We start from the raw sequence: 21,546 nt of genomic DNA on the forward strand, positions 1-21,546 counted from the left end.
GCTACAAGTAAACCAGAAATGAAATTTTTTACTGAAAAGTTTCTTAAAGGAAGACTGCAGGGCGTGTCCCTCGATTCTCTCATCTCTCATCGCCGACCGACCGTAAGGGGAAAAATTTGTGTAGTTACAAATTATTGTACATTGGTGGAGGAGGGGGGAAGGGCGAAGGATGCCATGAACAGTAAGTATATTAAATATCCTGAATGGTAGGGTGTTAACGTTGGAGCAGATGGGGGGAGGGGTGTCTGAAGATCAGGTAAGCTGGAAGAACGCTTGTAAGCGATATACACTACTGGCCATTAAAATTGCTACACCAAGAAGAAATGCAGATGATAAACGGGTATTCATTGACATATATATTATACTAGAACTGACATGAGGTTACATTTTCACGCAATTTTGGTGCATAGATCCTAAAAAATCAGTACCCAGAACAACCACCTCTGGCCCTAATATTGGCCTTCATACGCCTAGGCATTGAGTCAGAGCTTGGATGGCGTGTACAGGTACAGCTGCCCATGCAGCTTCAACACGACACCACAGTTCATCAAGAGTAGTAACTGGCGTATTGTTACGAGCCAGTTGCTCGGCCACCATTGACCAGACGTTTTCAGTTGGTGAGAAATCTGGAGAATGTGTTGGCAAGGGCAGCAGTCGAACATTTTCTATATCCAGAAAGGCCCGTACAGGACCTGTAACATGTGGTCGTGCATTATCCTACTGAAATGTAGGGTTTCGCAGGGATCGAAGGAAGAGTAGAGCCACGGGTCGTAACATATCTGAAATGTAACGTCCACTGTGCCGTCAATCCGAACAAGAGGTGACAGACGTGTAACCAGTGGCACCCCATACCATCACGCCGGGTGATACGCCTGTATGGCGATGACGAAGACACGCTTCCGATGTGCGTTCACCGCGATGTCGCCAAACACGGATGCGACCATCACGATGCTGTAAACGGAACCTGGATTCATCCGTAAAACTGACGTTTTGCCATTCGTGCACCCAGGTTCGTCGTTTGAGTACACCATCGCAGGCGCTCCTCTCTGTGACGCAGCGTCAAGGGTAGCCGCAGCCATGGTCTCCGAGCCGATAGTCCATGCTGCTGCAAACGTCGTCGAACTGTTCGTGCAGATGGTTTTTGTCTTTCGCCCCATCTGTTGACTCAGTGATAGAGACTTGGCTGCACGATCCGTTACAGCCATGTGATACCAGGCCGTCGGGATCCAGCACGGCGTTCCGTATTACCCTCCTGAACCCACCAATTCCATATTCTGTCGATAGTCATTGGATCTCGACCAACGCGAGCAGCAATGTCGCTATACGATTAACCGCAATCGTGATAGGCTACAATCCGATCTTTATCAAAGTCGGAAACGTGATGGTGCGCATTTCTCCTCCTTACACGAGGCGTCACAACAACATTTCACCAGGCAACACCGGTCAACTGCTGTTTGTGTACGAGAAATCGGTTGGGAACTTTCCTGATGTCAGCACGTTGTAGGTGTCGCCACCGACGCCAACCTTGTGTGAATGCTCTGGAAAGCTAATCATTTGCATATCACAGCATCTTCTTCCTGTCGGTTAAATTTCGCGTCTGTAGCACGTCATCTTCGTGGTGTAGCAATTTTAATGGCCAGTAGTGTAGAAACCTTATTTTGAGAAAGTACAACACATGTCAAGACTCATACCGGTTCGCAACAGTTCGCGTTGACACGCCAGGACTCACAAATCCTCTACCTGTGCTGTGGTAGCTGTACGATCTGCCACTGCTGGCCTTTGTAATATGACGATCTTGGTGGGCGTTTGTGCTGCGTGGACGTCCAGAACCTCATCTGTGAGTGTGAGAACGACCACTGAAACTAGCGTCGTTGCACAACTGGCGCAGCTCTCCAAATTGTGTGTCAGTTCTCCGGAAGGACTATCCCGCCGCTCGGAAGACCACAATTCCCTGTCAAACTTGTTCAGTTGGCTGTGTAGACTCGGCCTAGATTCCAGCTGTAGTGCGATTTGTACCTGGATTTCAGCTGTTGTCCAGTTCGTGGTGGTATTCTACCTGTATCCTCTGCCTGGATTTCAGCCATTGTCCGGTACGTGGGGCACTCCACGTGTAACTAGGACTGACGGTTATCTCTGAAGAATCTGGTTTTAGGTTACACTGGTTATTGTCATCTCGAATTTAACTTGAGGCTAACACCGCTCAAGATAACCGGTTTTTTCGTTGCTATTATTTCCAGAAATAAACGTAGACATCACACAAAGGTTGATAAATTCTACGACTTCCTAAATTTTTCGCGTTAAGTTATCCGTTTGTAAAGGTTGCAAGCAGATGAAAGCGTATTAAGTAGAAACAGGCAGCAGATCAAATAATTTCTGTTATCATAAACTGCGAATGAATTGTTAAATTTTTATTTTATTTACTTTATTACTCATAGCATAACTTCCTTTTCTATTATTTCACAGAAATGGCGGAGAAGTACTAAGCTTTTGTGTAAAATTTGTACTTTTCTTTTTCTTTAATTATTTCGAATGAAAAAGCCGTTTTTACTCAAACATGCATCCTTACTTTCTGACTGGAATCTGAATACAATTGGGTTTCGCTGGCAAAACCAAAAATGTTCTTTTAAATAATTCGAATGCACAGTAGAGATAGTGCACAAAACATAAAATTTACCAGGAGCAATGACATGACAACGCTAAAAATTTCAATAATGAATTAATCCAATATTTATTGTTCCATCTGATCATAAATACTGAATCTATGTGTTGATCCGTAACTTGATTCCTTGAATCAGAAAAAAATCATTTAAAGACTATATCAATCTTTCATTAGCCACATATCGCTCGTTTTTTTTTAAGTTTTTTCTTAAACCAACAATTCCAGCACAATTGCTGTGGTAAATTGATACATTGGTTTTACACTCGGTTATCAGAAAAAAGAAAAATATACACTATGTGACCAAAAGTATCCTGACATCTGACTGAAAATGACTTAAAAGTTCGTGGCGCCCTCCATCGATAATGCTAGAATTCAAAATGGTGTTGGCCTACCCGTAGCTTTGATGACAGCTTCGACACATTTCAGGGGCGTGTTGCTAGATTTGTTACCGGTAGGTTCGATCTGCACGCAAGTGTTATGGAGATACTTTGGGAACTCAAAATGGAATCACTGGAAGGAAGACGAGGCTTTTTTTGTTTGACACTATTGCGGAAACGTAGAGAATCTACATCTGAAGTCGACTGTTGAACGAATCTACCGCCGCTAGCTTAGGTTTCGCGTTAAGGACCACGAACATAAGATGAGAGAAATTAGGGCTCGGATGGAGGCTTGTAGACAGTTGTTTCCCTCGTTGTATTTACCAGTGGAACGGGCAAGGTGGTGACTAGCGGTACATGGTACCATCCATCATGCACCGTGTGATGGCTTCCGGAGCACGTGCGTAGATGTAGAAAAATATTGGTATGAAATGGGAATTGGAACAATTTTTAAAAAGCTTCTACAGTACTACCCTTAAAATTGCTACACCATGAAGAAATGCAGATGATAAACGGGTATTCATTGGACAAATACATTACACTAAAACTGACATGTGATTACATTTTCACGCAATTTGGGTGCATAGATCCTGAGAAATCAGTACCCAGAACAACCACCTCTGGCCGTAATAACGGCCTTGATACGCCTGGGCATTGAGTCAGAGCTTGGACGGCGTGTACAGGTACAGCTGCCCATGCAGTTTCAACACAATACCACAGTTCATCAAGAGTAGTGACTGGCGTATTGTGACGAGCCAGTTGCTCGGCCACCATTGACCAGAGGTTTTCAATTGGTGAGAGATCTGGAGAATGTGCTGGCCAGGGCAGCAGTCGAACATTTTCTGTATCCAGAAAGCTCCGTACAGGACCTGCAACATGCGGTCGTGAATTATCCTGCTACAATGTAGGGTTTTGCAGGGATCGAATGAAGGGTAGAGCCACGGGTCGTAACACATGTGAAATGTTACCGCAGCTACGGTCTCCGAGCTGATAGTCCACGCTGCAGCAAACGTCGTCGAACTGTTCATGCAGATGGTTGTTGTCTTGCAAACGTCCCCATCTGCTGACTCAGGCGATAAGATGTCCGTCATCACGACTGCTAGTGATACGAGGCCGTTGGAATACAGCACGGCGTTCCGTATTACGCTCCTGAATCCACCGATTCCATATTCTGCTAACAGTCATTGGATCTCGACCAACGCGAGCAGCAACTTCGCGATACGATAAACCGCAATCGCGATAGGCTACAATCCGACCTTGATCAAAGTCGGAAACGTGATGGTACGCATTTCTCCTCGTTACATGAGGCATCACAACTACGTTTCACCAGGCAACGCCGGTCAACTGCTGTTTGTGTATGAGAAATTGGTTGGAAACTTTCGTCATATCAGCACGTTGTAGGTGTCGCCACCGGCGCTAACCTCGTGTGAATTCTCTGAATAGCTGATCATTTGCATATCACAGGATCTTCTTCCTGTCGGTTAAATTTCACGTCTGTAGCACGTCATCTTCGTGGTGTAGCAATTTTAATGGCCAGTAGTGTAATACAAATTTGTTCTTTCTTCCAGGCAAAAGTTAAATATTTTAATCCGTTTTTATCTTATTTATTCATTTATATTTTCTTTGTGTACTTGCTGACTGTGGAAGTGTTTGCAGGATACTCGCATCGTGGGCTGATCGCGTTCTGTGCTGCTACAGTTGTGGGCTTTGCTGGCGGCCTGCTCTTCACAGGTAACTGAAAATATCCTACTTCATATATTTTCAAGTGGATATTTTATGAAATTTTGAATGAGCATCCCAATGATATTAGTACCTGTAAACCATCAACCCCATTTCTCTTCCAAGAATCGATCTTCTGTGTGTGAAATTGTTTCAAACATATTGCAAATCAGTTAATGTGGTAAACGTTTGACGTTATGTAAACGAGAAAAAGTTCAGAAAAGGTTTCAAATTGTGTGTAAAGTTGGCTGGAAGACGCTAAGTGCTCTGATTCTAAAATACCTGGAGATAACGTACTGGGTATTTGAGCACCGTAAATCGCGTTGGCCAAGCCATCGAAAGGCTCCTAACTGTAATAGCTCAGTGTTACACCTTTAACGAAAGATTATAGGCCTTTGAGTGGATTATGACAGCATTTTCAAATTTAGCCGGCCGGTGTGGCCGTGCGGTTCTAGGCGCTTCGGTCTGGAACTGCGTGACGGCTGCGGTCGCAGGTTCGAATCCTGCCTCAGGCATGGTTGTGTGTGATGTCCTTAGGTTAGTTAGGTTTAAGTAGTTTTAGGTTCTAGGGGACTGACGACCACATATGTTAAGTCCCATAGTGCTCAGAGCCATTTGAACCATTTCAAATTTAAATTCGGTCCATAATTATGTAAAATATTGAAAGTGAGGTTTTTGTCGCCTCTGGAAGCCATTGGATAGGCAACTTACAGTTCGGACCATGTACTGGACTATCCATTTAGTAATATTGCTATTGACAGGTGGCTGTAAGCAGGGGAGTTCTCTTGGCTACTCACAAGGGTAAGGCCTCAGACACGGCGAACCGATTAGGCCGCTCATGTGTACATCTAAAATCAAAGATGTGTGTATGCAGACTGAATTGACCAATGAAAATTTGTGCCATGGTCAGGATTCGAACCCGGGTCGCCTGCTCACTGGGCAGATGTGCTAACCACTACACCACCCTTGCTCAGTGGCTATGCACGAACTACTGTATTGGCCTCCCTCCTCAGTTTTGCTTCAGTACCCCGACCCAACCTCTCCCTCTCCCCTCCCCCCATTTTTTGAGAAAACCACCCATAAAATTCATGACGAGCAGCTGTCTCAAAATTGAGGGGATCAGTACAAAATTTGTTATCGTATATTAGGTCTGCAAACGAAAATTTCATAGAAATTGAGGAAAGAAAGTTTTACGAACTACTGCTCGTGTACCCATAAGGTGAAAGCTGTTGAATGAAAGCGCCGCTGGTGCAGCGATCAAAGGCATCTGGCTGGAGGACAGAACATGTCGTCAGTTCCCAAATGCAGTCTGCAGCTTTTCTTACATGTATATTTTTTCTGTGTCGAAATTGGAGGATTAATAAGGCAGGTAAATAATACCATACTAATAATAAAACCGTAAAACCGACGTGTCTGGTCTGTTTGTTTGTTTGGACACACTAATCTTCAAAACTGTTAGACGATTTTTCATAGCATTTTTACAGGTAACTTGAGCGTAGGCTTTATTTCGTCAAAATTGGATCACAGAAAAGAGAGAGAGTAATTTAAAGTTTTAACGCCGCTGCAACGTGGAGGTTACGTGCAAACCGGTGGCAAGTGAAATAAGTAGTACAGAGGACTTGCAAGATACAACATATTTATTGGCTGATCAACAGTTTAACCTAAATGGCACAGTATTTACCCAAAAATTTTGTGCAATGTGTCTCTTATTCACAAGCCAGAAAAATCCATTACACAATACCTTTCTAATTGAATTAGGTGCAAACAAGAACTACTTATAACTACTAACTGTAATTGCTTTAATAATAAAAGGTAAAATCAGTTCCATTTGACAAGGGCACTTTAATAATAAAGGTGAAGTAAGTTTCTTTTGAACTGGATACACAAGTTACAAATACATTACACAAAACCTTTCTGATTGAATTACTTGCAAACAAGAACTTCTTATAACTTCGATCTCACTGTAACCACTTCAATAATAAAAGGTAAATATACAAGCAGTATAGCAAACGAAACAGACACCTTGGCGTCCCAATGCAGAGGAAACTTAACTTAATGCAAGATCCCCACTCACTGCAACCTGAAGAACTCAGTGGCCGCCGTATCGGTTGCCATTTTCCCGGCGGACAAAAGAACCTCCGTTCCCTCTGGTACTGGTCGGCCAAGACATTGTACTCCGGACATCGATTTAGACATGGACTAGGTGCCCGCTGCAACAGAAAAGCACAAACACACAGCCACAGCCAAAAGAAACAATGTTAACAGCCACAGAATATAGTAAGATAAAATTCTGCAACGATAGATCACATCAAGACAAAGGCAAATTAAAAATGGTTAAAAGCATTAACTGTAGACTTCAATTTTCAAAATATGTAAAATTGCCCCAGCACAAACAGACTAATTTTAAAAGGGCAACGATAATACAAGGCATAATATTATTATACCAATATGTCGCAGTTCCAATACAATATTGACACTCATAAGAAAAGGTAGAAGCTAGTGATAACACGGATAGGCGCAATTGCAAAACTAGAAACTTGAATGTCTACTTCTTCAATAGGCTCCACTAGGCAAAATGAATAACACATTGCTCAGCGTCCTGTGTAGAAGACTATGGCCCAGTCACGCCTCAAGAACTTGCAATAACAGGCCCGCTTCCGCACTCCGAGCCACATACACCAGTCAGATCCAGCTAACTCCACTCATACACAAGTTTCACTCTCTGAGGAGCGACACGTACCGGCCGTTACGAAGCGAAAACCCAGTCGGCCCACTAGCACCACCACTGGCCAACGAGGCAAAGATAAGCAACGCCAGAGGGAAACAATCGATCCGGGTGAATCGAACGGAGAAAGCACTGGCGCCGGCGCTTCCCCACATACCAGCTGCATAGAGAAACATGTTGTATCTTTGGAAAAAGCTGTCAACTTTTTGATGTTTGAACTGCATAATATTTGCGAAAATGTTTTTATTGATTGAAATGTTCTACATAATACTATTCAACGTAATGAATACAGTGTTTATACTAAATGTCAACGTGTTTAATGCATACTTCCATACCAATTTTATTAAATGCGAAAGTTACTGTGTTACATATTCACGACGAAACTGCTGAACTGGTTTTCGTGAAATTTTGTATGGAGAAAGCTTGAACCCTGAGTATGAACATGGAGTAGTTTAGAGGGAGAAGACAGCACCTGAGAGTGTGAAGTAGGGGATGGATCATCTTTTCCGTTATCGAACATGAACTATGTGAACAGCGTATTAAATTTGTTATATAATGTCCATTTAGATGCTTCAGTGGCACGGTAGATAGATGCACCCCTCCGCACGCACCACTCTGCTGCGACATTGTGCGTGACGGTGCGCCGTTTCGTGCGTTGGGGCAGTGGGGAAGGGGTGGTGGGGGGGAAGGATGAATGGTGGGTGGGACAAAAAACCCAGTAGCGGTAGCTAAGCTCGCTGGAACAGGCAAACATGAGAGTCCAGCTACACTATTGCACATACAACAGCTGACTTCCTCACCGTCGCTCATCATAACTAAACTACTGATAAGTGAGCGCAGTCACAAGTAGGCAAATAAATTTCTCGTGCAATGGATTAGTAAAGAAATAAAATTTTAATTCTTGTCACTTTGAAATTACTCCTTCACCACTCTGTTACATGTCCTTTCCTTCAAACAACTTGTCCTATAAACATTCAATGCAAGTACGAGGTGCAACAATAAAGTAATGAGACTGATGTGAAAAAATGTTGCTTACCGTTTTAGTCAAGTTTCGTGTTGCCTACTTCAAAGTAGTTTTCTTCTGATTGCACACACTTTTTCCAGCGCTTCTGCCATTGATGGTAACATTTCTGGAACTCATCTCCTGTAATATCCTCCAAGACCCTCGTTACAGCTTTTTGGACATCTCGTGTTGTTTGAAAATGGTGTCCCTTCACCGCCCTTTTGACTCTTGGAAATAGAAAAAAGTCGCACAGAGCGATATCTGGTGAATAAGGTGGCTGTGGTAGTACTGAAATTTGTTTTGAGGTTAAAAATTGCTGTACTGACGGAGCAGTATGGGATGGCGCATTATCGTGATGCAGAATCCAATTATTAGCAATGTTGGCACGGACACGAAGAACTCCTTTATGGAGTCTTTCTAAAATTTCTTTGTTGTAATATTGGTTAACTGTTTATCCAGGAGGCACCCACTCTTTATGAACAATTCCCTTGCAATCAAAGAAGCGCATAAGCATGCGTTTCACTTTTGACTTTGACATGCGAACTTATTTTGGTCTGGGTGATCCCTTTGAGTGCCATTGCGAACTTCGGCGTTTTGTCTCTGGATCGTACTGAAAAAACCAACTTTCATCACCAGTGATAACACGGCTCAACAATTCTGGGTTGATTTCCGTTTGCTCTAACAGATCGGCCGCCACATTTTTCCGAGTTTCTCGCTGTCGTGGTGTGAGATTTTTTGGGACCATTTTTGCACAGATCTTTCTCATACCAATATTTTCCGTTATTATTAGACGAACCGTATCTTGATTGATGTTCAGTCCTTCAGCAATCATTTTCATGGATAATCTTTGATCAGATCGTACGAGTTCACGCACCCTGACCAAGTTGACATCCGTTCGTGTGGTTGATGGTCGTCCACTGCAGTTTTCATCTTCAACATTCGTTCTGCTTCACTAAACATTTTATGCCAACAAAAAACTTGAGTTCTTGACATAACCTCCTCTCCAAAAGCATTCTGAAGCTTACCGTAAGTTGTCGTCGTGTTTTAACACAAAATGAAATGCCATACCGTTGCGCAATATTATGCGGTTCCATTTCTGTGACGAGAGAGACAAACACGTGTTAACTTACAGCACAACTCACGACTGAGCAGTTGGATCCATGTGCTGCTTGGACTAGAAGCAGCTTATAGACCAAGGTAAAAGATATTGTGCCTGCGCAAGTTTGCAGGATTCCCACATCTTGCGAAGAAAATAAGTCTCATTACTTTGTCACACCTCGTAAACTTGCGGCACCAAGAACATCTAATGAATGCAATCTTGGTGCAGCCACATTGTTCCTTCCAAAGATTCGGCGGAAAATAAACTTCATGTACATTTAAAAATGTTACTTCTTGGGGAATTAATTTTGATGCATACCACAAACGCGATAACATCACCTGAAAAATCGGTACTGGATGTTGATCGTGAATTATGCTATGCATCGTTATTGCGTCCTTACAGTCTTACTCCGAATTGTTTTCAATGAGGCTTAAAATTTTGAATCATTACTAACCGAATTTACTAGTCTACCATTGTTATTACTCCTTATTGATTTACTTGCTTTATTGCCCCTCTCGTTCCTACCAGTTTCGATACAGAAAAAAAATAATAGTGAAAGGAAAGCTACAGGATGCATTTGGGAATTGAACACAGTTTCTCTGGTCCCTAGCCAGATGTATTGATCGGTACGCCAGTGGCGATTTTTCTTGAACTGTTTATCTTATGGGTATGTAACGATAAAGTTTCTTTCGTTGATTAAAGAAAATATGCCTTTCCAATTCCATATACGATGATTAAAAATTCTGAGTTTCCAGTCATCTGTCGATCCCTACAAGTTTGAGTCGATTGTGCGTCATGAACTTTCGGGGTGGGTTTCTTAAAAGTGGTGTGGTGGGGGTATTGAGTGAAATATCTCAGAATTTTTCATTTTAGGTTTTACAGGAGCGATCTACTAAACATGGGCTAGATCAGTTGGCCGTATCTTAGCCCTTCCGTTTGTTAGTGATTTTCCCTGAGAATATTCGCAAGCTGTATTGTGGGCAATGTTGTGGGTACTGGAACAGACGAAACATATCTGTACTGAGAAATTTAGCCTCTACTCTCACTCCATGAGTGCCCTTGTTCTATACAACGCATGTGTCCAAAAGACACATACACCCAGAACATTTAAGGCTCCCTTCTCTACCTACAGAACCTTGGGAAGGAGGCACAAGGTAATTCAGGGAAATTAATTTAGTGGCTATGACTATCAAGAAAGCGCGTATCCAAATCCCGAAGCTCAGTGTGCCATCCCTCTACATACAGGAAAGTCCTCATTGTATGCAAGGCTTGGAAAGGAACCAGACTCGTGTTACTGAATGGTACATAATTGGAAATTCTTACTCGAACGTGCGAAAACACTAATTCTTTGAACAGTTTCGAGGTTGCCGGATTGGGCGGGGTTTAGCGACGTTCCCTGTCCCATTGAAATAGTTACCATGAATACTGGATCTTACCATCCAAGATAACTCATTAGGGTATATTCAGTCCCTGCCCCATTGAAATAGTTATAATGAATCCCGGATCTTATCATGCCATACAACTCATTAGGGTAGCATTCAAGTCCATTGTTGCTCAAAGTTGGTAAAATGCTAATGAAGAACTGCACAAAAGTGTTGAAGTCTTTCGATGTATAACTTTTCAGATACTCTGCATTCAAGATGTTATGGAGATACCATAGATATCTGCGTACGGTTGGATGATGTACATACATATCCGCTGGATATATGCTTTAACTCGTAAGTGCTGCAATATAAACAGGGATAGCGATATGCGGTAGTATCACGTGCACAAAATATGAAAGTGTAGTGCGTTGGCGACGCTGTTATTTGTACTGGGATTATTCATGTGAAAAGGTTTCGACGTGATTATGGTCACACGAGGGCAATTAAGACACTTTGAACGTGGACTGGTAGTCGGAGCTAGACACATGACTTTCCATTTGGGAAATCGTTAGGAAATTAAATATTCCGAGATACATAGTGTCAAGAGTGTGATTCAAATGGCTCTGAGCACTATGGGGCTTAACTTCTGAGGTCATCAGTCCCCTAGAACTTAGAACTACTTAAACCTAACTAACCTAAAGACATCACACACATCCATGCCCGAGGCAGGATTCGAACCTGCGACCGTAGTGGTCGTGCGGTTCCAGACTGTGGCGCCTAGAACCGCTCGGCCACCGAGACCGGTGTCAAAAGTGTGCCAGGAATACCAAATTTGAGGCATTATCTCTTTATCACGAACATCGCAGTGCCCGACGGACTTCACATAACGACCGACAGCAGCGACGTTCGCTTGTAGTTGTCAGTGCTAACAGACAATCACCACTGTATGAAATAAGCGCAAAAATTAATGTGGGACGTACAGCAAAAGAATCCGTTAAGGCAATGTGGAGAAATTTTGCGTTAATGTGCTATGCTAGCAGAATACTGACTCGAGTGCCTTTGATAACAGCACGATATCGCCTGCAGTGCCTTTACCGGGTTCGTGACCGTATCTTTTGGAACCTACACGACTGGAAAACCATGCCTGTTCAGATAAGCACGGATTTCAGTTGGCACGAGCTGATGGTAGGGTTAGTGTGTGGTGCAGACTCCATGAAGCCATGAAACCAAATTTTCAACAAGGCACTGTGCAAGCTTGGTGGTGGCACCATAATGTGTGGTCTTTGTTTAAATGGAATGGACCGGATCCTCTGGTCGAACTGAACATCTTAGAGACCATTTGCAACCATTGATGGACTTCATGTTCCCAAACAACGATGTCATGCCACTGGACCACAGTTGTTTGTGATTGGTTTGAAGAACATTGTGGACTGTTTGAGCCAGTGATCGCCCGACGTCAATCCCATCGAACATTAATCCGACGTAATCGAGAGATCAGTTCGTGTGCAAAATCCTTCTCCAGCAAGACTTTCGCAATTATGGACGGCTCAATTTTTATGCATGGACGGCTCAATATTTCTGAATGGGACTTCAAATGACTAGCCGAGTCAACGCAATGTCGGGTTGCTGCATTACACCAGACAAATGGTGGTCCGACACGATATTAGGAGGTATCCCTTAGCTTCTGTCATCTCAGCGTAATCCACTCATCAAAAAAAGCATATTTCCAAATTACTCACCAATAATGAATTTGGACATTCCTTTTATGTTTATACAGGAAGGTGGTTGTGTACATAAGGCGAATTCGTTCATCATTGCCACTCCGCCTCATCAGGGGCATGCAATTGCGGCTTGTAAACAAACGCAGTACGCCAGAGCTGAGTTCTTGTGAATCCACTGTCGTCCGTGTGCCTTGTAGTGTGGCACAGTACCTCACAACAGGCTCTCTGTGGCAGACCGTATCTAAATCATCAGGGAGAAAACAAGAGACAAGCTGACGTTGCGGATATTGTTCGCGTTAATCAATGTGGTGTCTCCAGATGGTGGAAAAAATTCCAGGAAACGCATTCAGGGGCGGATCGACATCGCGAAATCTGTCCACGCAAAACTGCAGCAGCTCAGGACCACTTTGTGAAGGTATCTGCACGGAGACACCCTACAAAGACAGCGACTACTCTGCGCCACAAGCTTAGAGATGCAACAGGGTTACCGGAAGTACCCAAACTGTGTGCAACAAACTTCATGGTGGAGAGTTGTACAGCTGAAGACCTCTCAAGACTCCACCACTGCGTCCACGTCGCAGGGGTGCTCGTGTAAGATGGGCTGGAGCAAATGAACATTGGACACCAGACCAATGGACCTAATCGCTGTTTGTAGACGAAGTGCGAATAGGCTTGCATCCAGACGACGATTCTGTTCGCATATGGGGGCGACCAGGGAAGACCAGTCATCCATCAATGGTGTGGCACGTCGCCAACGATCTGGTGGCTCAATCATATTCTGGCAGGTACCATGTATGACAGCTGCACAACACTCCTTGCAATTGAAGGCAACATGATTGCTGCAATGTATGAAAACAGCGTTCTCCGACCCATAGTCGGTGGTTTTGCAGAAACTGTAGGGAAAAGGTTCGCTCTACGAGACGATGACACCTGTCCTCATCGTACTGGCAGTGTGAAGGTATCTGACACGATGTAGGATCAGAAGAATGGATTGGCCAGCATGCTCACCGGATATGAATTAGATAGAGAATGGATGGAGGTTGCTCATAAGAGTGATTTCTAGTCGTAATTAACCTTCATTACCGATTAAAGCTCTTAGGAATGCTGCCATTGTGGAGTGGAGAAAATGTCTCAAGAGGCCTGCAATGAGTCGTTACTGAGCATGCCCCGTAGCATTCAAGAATGCCTGAGGATTCGTGGAGGATCTACACGTTATTGAACAGTGCACTGAACACAATGTATGTTTTTTGATATTGTGGGACACTGCAAAGTTCTTCTTTTTTGTTTTTTTTTCCAAAAATGTCACTTTTTCTTTCATAATCGATTTAAAGGAAACATATAGTATAGTTTTCTTTTGCGTAATATTCTGTATTATCAAAAACGGAGTGTAAGACATCGATCTCATTTCAAGGTATGAGAAACAAATACATCCTTAACTTTTTTTGGTGGGTGTATACAATGTACTGTTTTGATGTAGGTGTAGCGTACAGTATCCTCACTGTTGAGATAGGGCATGATGCTTGGTTGGGAGATGAGAGGCAGGAAGTGGCAGCAATAAGTTGCGGTTAGTAAACTCAACTACCCAGCCCTTCCGTTCCTCCTTCTGGACACTGACGGAGATGAAGGCCTTCACACTCGCCTCAGAATTGAGCACAGCCTGATAACACAAGACTTCCTGCTCTGCTGGGTGGCTGTCCAATGTGAGACATTGCAAAATAAATGTTCTGTTGGAGTAGATGACATCTCTAACAAGTTATTAAAACAATGTGGAGCAATTACAGCTGATGTTTTGAGTCACATATGTAATGCATCACTGACTAAGGGTATTTTTCCAGACAGGTCAAAATATGCCATTGTCAGGCCTCTCTACAAAAAGGGGGAAACCACAGAAGTCAATAATTACCGGCCAGTATCCTTGCTTACAGCATTTTCAAAAATCTTCGAGAAAGTAATGTACTAAAGAGTGGTTAGCCATCTCAACAGTAATGGGATACTTCGTAAATCACAGTTCGGATTTCAGAAATGCTGTTCCACTGAGACAACAGTATACAATTTCACCGTGCACGTAATAGAGTCTTTAAATAGTGTAATGTCACCAGTAGGAATATTCTGCTACTTATCCAAAGCATTCATTGTGTGAACCATGACATTGTTAGAGAAATTACAATATTATGGTATAAATGGAACAGCATATGAGTGGGTTAAGTCATATCTACAGAACAGGAAGCAAAAAGTCTCTTTATATGCTTCAAGTGATTCAAAGGAATTTGCCACTTCATCTAACTGGGGTGAAATTACATTAAGTGTTCCACAAGGTTCGATCATGGGTCTCCTCCTGTTCTTGATATATGTGAATGATCTCCCTTCTTATGTGAAACAAACTGCTGAACTGACACTGTTTGCTGATGATACAAGCATAATTACTAATCCAGTAAAAGTAAGTCTGACAGAAAATTATTCAAATAAGGTCTTTGGAAAAGTTATTGATTTTCTGCGAATAGGCTTGCTCTGAACTTTGAAAAAACACAGTACATCCAATTTTCTGCTGCAAAAAGTATAGTTCCTTCAATAAACATAACACATCAAAAGAAGTCAGTAGCCAGTGTAGAGCATACAAAGTTTTTGGGTGTACATATAAATGAGAATCTTAATTGGAAAATTCATATGATGGATCTCCTAAAGCGACTAGGTTCAGCAACTTTTGCAATCAGAATAATTGCCGATTTTCAGGATGTAGAAATTAGTAAGCTAACATACTCTGCATACTTCCACTCTCTAGTGTCATATGGAATAATATTCTGGGGCAACTCAACTCTTAGGCAAAAGGTATCCACTGCTCAAAAGAAAGTAGTTAGAATAATGTGTGGGGTTCATAGTCGCACATCTTGTAGGCATCTGTTTAAAAGGTTAGGAATTCTTGCAACTGCTTCACAGTACATTTACTCAGTAATGAAATTTTTTCTCAACAACATGGACCAGCTTAAAATCAACAGCGACATTCATGATTACAATACCAAAGACATACACTGTGCTGTACTTAACCTATCTTTGGCACAGAAAGGGGTAAAATATGCTGCTATAAAACTTTTTGATAAATTACCAGATGAAATGAAATGTCTGACAGACAGCAGTAATAGTTTCAAAAAGAAACTGAAATCATACCTCCTTGACAACTCCTTCTATACCATAGATGAATTCTTGAATGTGAGCAAATAAATCTGGGGATATGAGTTTTGTGCCATTTAAGGGAATGGGATAGAGAATAGCAATATTTAGGTATAACACTATAATGTAAAAAAAAACTTGTTTCCTGTGCGCATTTCTTGTGCATTTGATACGTTCCACATCATAACGGTTTTTCCGTGCTATTGATCAATGGAACACATAACTAACTAGCAAAAGAGCAGTGAATAGTTTATCAGATGATGTGTCCTCTGTTTTAGCATGTAATGAGACAAGTGTGGTGAGACTTTGAAGATCTTGTGAACCGTCTGACTTTCTCTCTTATACAAGCCTACAAATTAAAATTAGGGGAGTGTAACGAACAACATACTAAAAATCCTGACCAGTGATGGTGGAGTCGGGAGGGCATTTAAAGGTTACTTTTTTACGGTTTTTCTCGACTGTCTTGAAAACCGCAGCTTCTAGCGAAAATGTTTCTCAATACAAAATTAAACTACGTTATATTGCCTACAAAACAGTTTCTTTAAATTTTTCTCTAGGACTAATAGTTACTGCGTTGCAGGGGATGGAAAAATCTGATTACTAAAAATGTTGTAATGGTATAAAATTAATGTATATTGTTAGATAACGTGAGTTAAGAACAAATATTAAATTTTTGTACTGCATATAAGTGCAGTAGAACCGTATTAGCGGATAAACTGTATTTTGGGAGTGGAGATTAGAAACATGAGGGAAGATAGGTCGCCAGATTGTGGTCATACACTTCCTCCTTTGTGCTGTCTACCACTCTGAAGAGTCTGTCCCAAGAGTAACACGCTGTCAGTACGTATTTGACATTCTCAATTTGTCTCCACTATCTGTAGTGTTTATTAACCTTACGGAAAAACCCTAAGAACTTACGGAACAACCTAATACATTACGACAGTTATTGTAATAGTTGGCCGGCCGGGGTGGCCGAGCGGTTCTAGGCGCTTCAGTTCGGAACCGCGCTGCTGCTACGGTCGCAGGTTCGAATCCTGCCTTGGGCATGGATGTGTGTGATGTCCTTAGGTTAGTTAGGTTTAAGTAATTCTAAGTCCAAGGGACTGATGACCTCAAGGTGTTAAGTCCCATAGCGCTTAGAGCCATTTGAGCCATTTTTCTTTAACCTACAGAGGAGCAGATATGTAATCATAGACGTGTCACATTATCAGTATTCATTCACAGTGATTTGAGTACGTATTTTCGTCTCTAATTGTTTTTGTCATGTAATTTTGTCAATTATTACATAAGGTAGTCTCACTTCCATCTTTAATTAGCAACCAACCATCATACCTGAGTTGTTATCCTCATAAGTGCAATTAATATCACACTTTACCGTGCTGATTACTCCCGTTGTGTTTAGCGAAATTCCTTCCCCTGTGAGCCCACGGCTACTTCCAGAACCGCTGCAGACCTCGCTGACCTTGGCTGCAGATCCCGTTGCCCCCCCCCCCCCCCCCCCGAGACCCACCCCCTCCCCCTACCCCTCCCGGCCGCTTTCACTGCACAGAACAGGGAGGACACTCCCTCCGCCCCCCCCCCCCCCCACCACCCACTCCTTCCCACGCCTTCCGCATTCCTCATGCCAGACCCTCACCGATAACCACAACCCGCAAACATTGGTCGGTACTCGGCAGCCTCCTCGGGCAATCAACACCCGAACGCACCAAGCTGCATATTGCACATGCAAATGTCCAATCTCTGTCAGCTCACTTCGACGAGTTCAAATATATATTTCAAACTACTGATATACAGGTAATACTTTTGTCAGAGACTTGGCTCAAACCAAGTATTCCCACAACTTCCGTAAACCTAGATGGCTATATCTTTCTCAGGCACGACAGATGCAACAGACGAGGGGGCGGCGTAGGGGCGTACATACGCTCTGATTTGTCACCTATTGTACTACATACATCAGACAACAATGTAGATAAACAAGAGGAATATATGTTCATACAGACTAAATCTCTTAACAGAAAGTGCTTAATATGTGCCCTTTACAAACCTCCTAAAGTAGGTGGGTTCGCCTGCTTCGAAACTGCCCTCTCTAGTCTCAAATCGTCATATGAACATGTAATTATAGCAGGTGACACTAACATTAATTTTCTGCGCAATAGTCCTTTCACTGGGAAATTTGAGAGGACGCTTTCTTCCTCAAATATGACGCTACTTCAGCTGGCACCTACTCATCACACGACTACCAGTCACACTTTCATAGATATATTCGCAACGAAATCCCGAACAGAATAATCCGCACCTCTCAAATATCTGCGCCTGGCATGTCTGCCCATGACATCATTTTCATGACGTATTCACTAGAATGTCCTAGAAAGTAACAGAACTGTCTACATACCGAGACTTCAAACGCATAAATTTGCCTGAATTCGAAACTGAGGCGCAAGAAATAGTTTGGGGGATAACCTCTACTCCCCTCATGGACATAAACGTCAAACTCCAGGATTTCACTAGCAAAATTACTCAACTATATGACAAATATGCTCCAATAAAGGCCAGAAAAGTAAAAAGGAAATCTGCACCGTGGCTGACTGATGAACTAAAATAGCTCATGACTCTCAGAGACGCTGCACATCGAGCATAAAAGATACACCCTACAACTGAAAATCATACTGTATAGAAGCAGAAACGAAACAGAGTCAGTCAAGCGGTGAGAAACGCTAAGCATAGGCATGCCCGTACATTAGCTGACAGTAGATGTAGACCAGCTATCCTGTGGAAAAATCTCCGTAGTCTCGGTTTAGGCAAAATAAAAGTTGCAGAAAATCCCATGGTCCCAGCTGAAGAACTAAACCGATTCTTCACATTACCTACAACCATAATTGAACCGCAAAAAAAAAACAGAGAATCATTGATTACTTCATGGGGATGAACGACTGTAGCATAGAAAAATTCTATCTACAGCACGTCACTTGCAGTACTGTCAAGAAAACCATAATGCGGATTAGATCAGCATCTACTGGACATGCAGGCATCACTAACCAGATGGTAAAACTTATTATTGATCGACCACTGCCCTCTATAACAGACATTTCCAACGATTCATTAATCACAAGTGTTTTCCCTTAGGCCTGGAAACTGGGACAAATTAAGCCGCTGCCTAAAAAGTACATCGCCACAGCACCCTCTGACTACCGCCCCATCTGCCTTCTTCCTGCACTATCAAAGGCCTTAGAATATATAGTTCATGACTAGGTCACCAACTACCTAACTACTAACAACCTACTAGACGAATACCGATCAGGTTTCCGTAAACATCGAAGCACAACATCCGCACTGATAAAGGTGACAGATGACCTGAAACTTGCCATGGACAGACAAGAAGCGACTACCATTTGCTTGTTAGATTTCAGCAAAGCATTTGATACTGTCGACTTCGACATCTTACTAGCCAAACTTAGCGGTCTAAATTTCACACCAAGTGCAGTGCAGTGGTTTCGCTCGTACATGACGTCTCGTCAGCAACGCGTCCCGTCCGGGAATATAAAATCACAATGGCGGCAGCTAGTGTCAGGCGTTCCCCAAGGTTTAGTATTAGTTACTATACTCTTCTCCCTGTATGTCGATAATGTGTCATCGGTTCTGACCTATTACAAATATATGTATGCAGATGACCTTCAGTTGTATCTAAGTGCGAAACCAAGCAATCTTAAGAAAGCTATTGAAAATTTCAATACTGACCTCGATGCACTATCAAAATGGGCACAGGACCTAGGACTGAAACTAAACCCATCTAAAACCCAAGCGGTACTTGTTGGTCACTCTAAGCTCATTAGCCCAAAACATCGGGAATCCATACCATCTCTTATCCTTAATGGAACAAATATTAACTTCTCTCCCTCAGCAAAGAGTCTGGGAGTAATAATAGATGAAAATCTAAATTGGACAGAGCATGTAACTGCAATGTGCAAAAAAGCATCAGCATCCCTTCATGTCCTACAAAAATATAAAAAACTCTTCCCTTTCGATCTGAAAAAGAAATAAGTACGAATGCTTATACTTCCAATCATTGACTACAGCGATATTATCCTATAAGGCCCCTCTCTGGAAAATTCGCGACGTCTGGAACTGGTCATGAATGCCTGCGTCCGATATATCTGTGACGTTCGACTTTTTGATCACATTTCACCAGCATATGCAAAATTGTCCCGGCTGCGTGCAGACGAACGCAGAGATTTCCATACGCTCTGTCTCATCTACTGCCTTATACATGTACACTGTCCCTCATATCTCTCCTCGTCCGTAACGCTAATGTCGGAACAACATGACAGAAACACACGTTCCCACTATAATAAAATCCTATCTGTTCCACTGCATCGCTCAGTCACCTTCGCCTAGTCCTTTACAGTAGCGGGAACTCGACTCTGGAATAACCTCCCTCGTTATGTTAGAGAACTTAAAAACATGTCCGGCTTCAAAAAACAGTTAACGACGTATCTACCTATGCAACAGTAATGCCTTCGTCTGTAGATGAATGCACTTCACCTCATTTCTTCCCTCTTTCCCCCTCCTTAAATCTCCCTTCCCCAAAACTCGCTATACTAGTAAACATCTACTTTACACACCAAGATATTAACTTACATCTGCACAAATCTTCATTACTATTGCCAATTTTTCTCATGTTTATCATTATTATTTGATTTTTTTACTGTTATTATTATTGCTTTTATCATAATTTGTATGTATAGCACCTGTTGTAAAAGCACTGCCAGCATTTACTTTATTAGGTCTTAGTCATGACTCTTCATTCATATTGTCACTACAGTAATCCAATGTTCTTATTTAAACTATTGTCATTATGTAACTCTGATGTGTGAAATGCTGCATGTGTGGAACACTGGTCCGATGTAAGAGGGGGTCTGATGGCCCTAATCTGATCAGGTTAAATAAGTAAATAAAAATATTATCCGGTAGGTGAAAGCTGTCAGGTGGATGGAGAGAATCCATCGGAGAAGGTGCGCGTGCTGTGTGTGGTGATCACGCAGCCAGAGAACCACCGTGACAAGGCGCTCGCCGTCAAGGAGACGTGGGGACAACGGTGCTCGGAACTCCTCTTCTTCAGCTCTCAGCTGGGTAAGCCGCCTGCTCTGAACAACGCTCATCATCTGGCGTATGTCACATAAACACAGAAGAATATCAGTCATCCCAGGCAGGGCCGCACTCACGACCATTTTGTTTTGGGCGGGGGGGGGGGGGGGGGGGAAATCGGAAAGCTAATTTTATCTAGTTTGACTTTACTATAAATATAGATTCGATTGAACCTTTTAACAGAAAAGACAAATGGACAGGAACTGATTTGCTGCAGCCACCCACCCCCGTGCGGGTCCGCATATCACACAATCTGGTCACCCTGCACTGTAGCAAGATTCGTTGTTTATTGGTTTATTATTTGGTTACTGTTACAGAACTCAAGGATGAACTTCTCTCCCGCTAAGTTGGTTACTCTGAACGAAAATATCTGAAACGTATAATTCATTTAACTTGGCAAGATTAGGGTCATCAGGCGCTCCCTTACATTTAACCAGGCATTCTACATATTGTGCGTTCATATGTTTTAGTAGGCATGTTAAACTACATATAGTAAAAGACATACACATACAGTTTATATTCGTAGATGATAAGTACTGCGATAATTAGATGTTATGATAAAGACAGATTTT

The 21,546-nt window shown here is 42.5% G+C and overlaps 1 protein-coding gene across 1 annotated transcript in view; it reads left to right on the top strand.

Annotated features, from left to right (window-relative positions):
- The first annotated feature begins 229 nt into the window (after nucleotides 1–229).
- The window catches only part of LOC124718736 (glycoprotein-N-acetylgalactosamine 3-beta-galactosyltransferase 1-like), a 59,845-nt gene continuing 38,528 nt past the window's right edge, over nucleotides 230–21,546 (top strand). The window contains exons 1-3 of the mRNA XM_047244352.1: nucleotides 230–256; nucleotides 4,605–4,767; nucleotides 20,801–20,959. Of these exons, the coding sequence (XP_047100308.1) occupies nucleotides 230–256; nucleotides 4,605–4,767; nucleotides 20,801–20,959 (349 nt within the window). The remainder of the gene's footprint in view (nucleotides 257–4,604; nucleotides 4,768–20,800; nucleotides 20,960–21,546) is intronic.

The sequence above is a fragment of the Schistocerca piceifrons genome, chromosome 10, assembly GCF_021461385.2.
Source record: "Schistocerca piceifrons isolate TAMUIC-IGC-003096 chromosome 10, iqSchPice1.1, whole genome shotgun sequence".
In the NCBI taxonomy this organism is placed as follows: Eukaryota; Metazoa; Arthropoda; class Insecta; order Orthoptera; family Acrididae; genus Schistocerca; species Schistocerca piceifrons.